This window comes from Mastigoproctus giganteus, chromosome 3, assembly GCF_048544385.1.
Source record: "Mastigoproctus giganteus isolate SK-2022 chromosome 3, ASM4854438v1, whole genome shotgun sequence".
In the NCBI taxonomy this organism is placed as follows: Eukaryota; Metazoa; Arthropoda; class Arachnida; order Uropygi; family Thelyphonidae; genus Mastigoproctus; species Mastigoproctus giganteus.
The window spans coordinates 156,850,995-156,856,994 of NC_143577.1; the positions used below are offsets into that span (position 1 = coordinate 156,850,995).

At 38.3% G+C, this 6,000-nt stretch overlaps 1 protein-coding gene across 1 annotated transcript in view; it reads right to left on the reverse strand.

Moving 5' to 3' along the window:
• LOC150088348 (tau-tubulin kinase homolog Asator-like) overlaps positions 1-418 on the reverse strand; it is a 439,131-nt gene extending 438,713 nt beyond the window's left edge. The window contains exon 1 of the mRNA XM_090369460.1: positions 187-418. Coding sequence (XP_090225586.1) covers positions 187-194 — 8 coding nt within the window. The 5' untranslated portion in view covers positions 195-418. The remainder of the gene's footprint in view (positions 1-186) is intronic.
• Between the last annotated feature and the right edge of the window lie 5,582 nt (positions 419-6,000).

Genomic DNA, 6,000 nt, shown 5'->3' on the forward strand with positions numbered 1-6,000 from the left:
TATGACTTATAGTCAACCTTTCAAAAACTGCCACAAAATAAATAATCAAATTGTTAAAAATAGTAATAAGTAAACAATAAAACCAAAAATTTTTAAAAAATAAATAAAAAATCGACAACTGAAATCGTTCGGTAATTATCTAAGCAAATAAAAACTTTGGGTAATAGTTTACAGCATATTACTTACAGTTTCATGTTTTAGCTTACTACTGCTGCCTTGTTAAAGCAGACGGTTGACAACTAATAAAGTTGGCAACAGCAGACTAGTTCGTCTGTGTAGCAGCACAAACGTGACGTTTCCACCTACTCCTCTAGGTAACTTTAGGTATCCTTTACAACTTATTTTTTATGTGTCACTTTAACCACTCACTTTTACGTCAAAACACTTCCCTAATTCGACATAAACCTGATTTTGAAAGACTACCTAAGAATATAGAGGAGAATCCGATATCCATTTTTCTTACTTATTATTCCAATGTAGAATTTTCCCTTTTAGTGAATATTCGATAAGAATTTTCAAGTTGTTCATAGTGAAAGGGCACACACAAATCGCTGATTTTGCATTCCTGTTAAGCGAAAAAATTACACATTTAGCTTCATTTCTTTGAAATCGTCATCGATGCACTCTTCATATAAATTGAAAAAATCCCACTAAGTAATCTTTCATAACTGGATTATGTTTTTGTAAATTTGTAAAAAAAGGTCATAAAACAGCACAACAATAATGAAGAATCGAAGAACACTTTACTGAGTAAGGTAAAATCCAATAGTATTATTTTGAAGGAAGACGATTCACTCACTAGCACTGGCTGCTGTCTTATTTGACGGCTGCTTTTACTCTAGCAGACCAGTATATTTCGGTGAATAGGAATCTGGAGGACGTTTTCGGTGTATATATGTGTCTGTGCGTGTGTGTAACTGTGTGCGCGCGTGGAGAGCGTGTATTTATATATACATATATATTTCTGCAAACGTCACGTGAACTTTACGTCACACTTGAGAGGAAACCTAGCAGCCTTCCCCATCGCACGCTTACTGTTTATAGTAACGGAAAGCACGTGATACTAGTCAGCAATAATGAAAAGAGCAGTAAACTGTTGTAAATCACTTTAACGATTAAAGTCTCGTGTTCTGAGCACCATCCTTTATGGAAATAAAGATGTGAGTAGTCATTACATCCACATCGATCCAGTTGGTATTTGAATTTTATGCTTTTAATATGTATATATGTACAACTCAAATACAACGTCTCAATATTATTATTGTAATTAAATGTTTTGTTGCATAATTTTATGTAATTGTGCAGAAAAAAGCATAGCAATATTACACATCACAGCCCGAATATAAATAAAATGCAATAAATTATACTATCGTATACATTAGATAAAATTAGACGTTAAACTGAATTTTTCAGTGTTACCCGCTGCAAATTGTAACTATCTAAATACTGTACCTTACAAGTCAAGTAAACATGCTACTCCATGTAACCAAGGCAACAAGACCCGCCTTTAAACCTTAGAACTTAAATACAGTATCACCCTCTAGATTACCGATCTCCAAGGGGTGGCTCGTGAAACGAGCAACAAACGAGATACTAATAATTAAAAAAAAAATACAAGAAAGGAATTAGAGAATATAGTGTGCTGTTAATGTTCAAGTGCTACTGTTAAGTTAATACGATTCTAAGTGTATATATGTATTTGCTATTTACATGTAAATAATTGTATAATGTTCCTAGTTGGAATTTTTTTTTTTTTTTTTTTTCGATGGCCTCCAAGTCTGGGGAGCCTTGGGGTGGGATTGCTGGCACCTACCGGTATAGCACTTCATCCGGTGGGTGCAGGATTTGTTCATTATAGCACACAGGAATGTTTGATCCAGGTGTTGGTTGGTCCCTGGTGGCAAAATGGCCTGACACAACACTTTTTTCAGGCCTGTTTTGCAGAGGTTCCGAGCTATCAGGAGTAATAGGTGGATATGGGCTTATGTTTAGGAGCCACCCTTCATACCAGGACACACACACATGCATATGTACACAAGGACTACAGCATATATAAGAGTATGTATATAAAATTTGTATATAAATTGATTATTATGTTTCTTGAGAATGTATATACAGTCGTGTGTTAATAAATGAAAAAAAATTAAACACCATAGAGTGTGTAGTACTTTGGTATGAAATACATAAGTTGGAGATTCGCTCAAAACGAATGACGTTGGTCGAGTGGCAGTTGAGTAGAGACCCGCAGAGCGAGATTGAGAAATCAGCCATTTAAGTATGTAGACAAGATGAACTATTTAGGGGTGATAATTAATAAAAAGCTGTCCCTTTTCCAACATGTAAATGACTTGAAGATGCTACGTATTCTTTATTTTGCTGTTTTTGTTGCAATGTTGACATAAGCAGTTGCAGTGTGGTTTAATAGTACCGCGTAACACGTGGATATAATCACCGCCTTCCCTACTGACGGTATTCGAACCCGGTTAAAATATCGTCGATGCGTTTGATCATTGCTGTATAGTTACATACTTTTTAGTGGAAGTAGGACAGGCGAGGAAATAAATTTAGTTTGTTGTCCAGGATGATTCCGAAATATTTGAGCTCTGTCGCAAGTTGGATTGTTTTACTGGCGAGTTTAATCTGCTGTGGTCTGGAGATCTGAGGGGTGCCTTTGAGAAATATGATTTTGTTTTTGTTAGAGAAATGTAGCCTGTAGAGGTCAGCCCAGTTTTGAAGATGTCGGAAAGCGTAATTCACTAAGGCTTCGAAGGATACTGTGCAGTTAATACAGTAGTCTTATCGCAAACAGCAGAACGAACTTTGCTATCTTAACGAATTTCCCTGTTCTTGCACTACTTTCAAAACAAACGGCACCATCAAAAAGTTAACCGCCATTTATTTAAAAGAGACTATTGGAGGATCTAGTTTTTCAACAAGGTAGTGCGGTGGGTGCAAAATAATAATAATGATGAGAAATAATAATGATGAGATATTTCTGGAAGAATGTAAAGATGATGATATATGTTATGAAAGGTAATTGCTTAAATTTGTCTCGAATTTTGTATAGCATATTCATTTAGTATACATACAACATGAATGTACTGTATAACCGTACAACACGACAGTATAATCATACTATAACTTCACATCATAAATTCTAGAAACTGAGGATCATACTTTTATCACCCTTCCAGAAAAGGCAGGGCTTTTTGCAGGCGTGTTTTCCCGGGAAGGCTCCTTACATATGAAGGAGCTATTATATCAAATGTAATACAACAGGGACTGCAGCTTCCACGTCTTAAAGGGGTATGTCCTTAATACTATTGAAATTAATTTTCAGGACATAGTCTTTTCACTTTACAAACTCACAAATGAATTCTCTTCTGGGCCCAATTATATTACACTTACTGTCTGGAGAAAGTGTATGCTTCAACTTGCTCAGGTACTGCTCCATATCTTTAATCTCTCTATACAATCAGGCAAACAACTAGATATTTTTAAACAGGCAACATCATTCCCATTCCTAAGAAAAACAATCATGTCATGTAACGTACACGGTGCGTTATATTTCATGCACGTTCGTTTTTGTTTTTTGATTAATAGAAGTGAAAAGTAAATGTAGTTCTCTTCTTATCAGCCATGGGTTCCCCAGTTAGTTCAGTCACGGAAAATATTGCGATGGAAGATTTAGAGGGTCGTACGTTTACGAATGTACCAGATCCCATCACCTTTTGGTGTCGCTAGGTGGATGATGTGTTTGTGGTTATCTCCAGAGATTCAGGCGACCGGCTCTTAGATCACCTCAATTCTCTGTCGCCTTTCATAAATTCAGCATCGAACTAGAATCGGACAATACCCTACCATACTTAGACACCCTTGTCCGACGCGAGTGCACGAGCTTGAAGACAACTGTCTACCGTAAACCAATGTGTGCCGGCCAATTTACCAAATTTGGGTCAGCACACGCGTGCAGCCATCTTCTTGGTACTGCACGGACCTTGTTAACCCGTGCCTGGATCCACTCTAGTTCTGTATATCAGAGGCGCACCGAGATTGCTAAAGTCAAGGCGGCTCTTGCGAGGTGTGGCTATCCCACCAGTACCCTCCACAGGTGTGACCTACAGACATGTGACCAACAGGAACATCCAAGGTAATGAATCAACCGCGAGCGCCTTTATCCCATACTACCCAAACCTATCACAACAGGTTTCTACGGTCCTAAAATCACATGGGATAAAGTGCGTACAGCTCCCAGACAGAAAGTTGCGATCCCTCATCTCTAGAGTGAAAACACCGGTTCCCACCTTACTAGAAAGTGGTATAGTCTACCGCATCTCTTGCTGTGACTGCACTAGCCGCTACATCAGAGAAACTGGGAGACGGCTCGGCAAATGTCTTTCGGAACACGAAAGAGCCATCCGCTTAGCGGACATAGAACACTCGGCCATTGCCGAACACTTCTGGTCAACTCGCCACGACATTGACCCGCACCGCGATGTCGTGATTGTAGATAGGTCAAGCCACTACCGGCGACGCGTCTCGTTGGAGTCGTTGAACATCACATGCTCTAATACCTCAGTCAACAGAAGCAGTGGATTTCGCGCCCACCCTGTTATTGAAGCAACCATTTTGATGAATGACAAGCGTTGGCAACGTTCACATACGGTCACAGCCACAGACTTCAACATCAAACAACTAACCACGCAGTTTCGTATACATGACTTACAGTACACGCCCTCATGTTCCACACTCTTAACTGTCGGTTTGACTGATGAAGGTTACCATAATAACCGAAAGCTTTTGTATGTATTTAATATTTAACATTTTTATGTGTGTTTCATAATTAGTATTAAACTTGTCATTATTTATTCTGTCTGCCCTTTCGCTCTGTGTCACACAATAATCACGATAATAATGAATTCAGAGCGCACCAGCCTCTTTAATCATATATATGGGTATAGGTAATCAATTACGGGTGACCCTAATAATAATAATTACAATAATCCAGGAGTATCCACAAGCGCCCTACAAGTTAATTATTTTTTTTCAATTTTGTATATTTTGTAGCTAACTTAACCTATTTAGAAATTGGCATCTCATAATTCAATACATTATGGAAGAACATTCCATCCATTTTTCTCAATCTGAATAGGAAAATCTCCCACCAGAGTAATCGAATCCCCCTTGAAGTCAATAAAGATACCCAGAGAGCATTTCTCTTGTGCATATTGCATCTTGGTCACCAAATGATGAACTGCACTTTTTGCCAACCTGCCATTCCTGAAGCCATACTGCCTGCGGGATACCATGTTTTTTGTTGGTATCTACTATTTATTGTTTTCATTAACATCCGTTTTAGAACTTTCCCTAAAACATACAATGCGGCGACAGGTCTGTAATATCCGGAATCAGTTAACTCCTTATCAAGGCTTTTTAGCAACGCTTTAATTACGGCCTCTTTTCACTCCAATGAAAAGGTGCCTTGTCTTAAACAATCACCATAAACTTCCAACAATAATGAACAATCAATCTGAACCATTTTTTTATAGCCTTGACCTCAATTTCGTCATCACCAGGCGCTTGACAATGCCAGGGTTCTTCTTACTTCCTACTGAGTAAAATCGGGCTCGTCTCCGTTGCCAATATATATCAGCATATTTCTCCTTATTTTCTTTGAATTTCATTGTCAAGATCCTCAGGAAACAAGGAGGCTAGCATAACACTCATCGAGTCCAACCATCCGGTCGTCCCAGTCTATCTATATATAATGTGGCCCAAATACAATGTGGTCCAAATCACAGATGTGCCTAAACCCTTCAACAGACAATACAATCTTTTGACTGGACAGTATATGTAGTACAGTAGACTGTCGAAATAAAGGTACCCCAAATAGCGGAACATTCGAGATAACAGCACAATGAGATCGGATGTTTTGCATATAGAGAAAGAAACAGAAAGATCGGATGTCTCGCATTGCCGAAAAAAAATAAAACGGCAAGT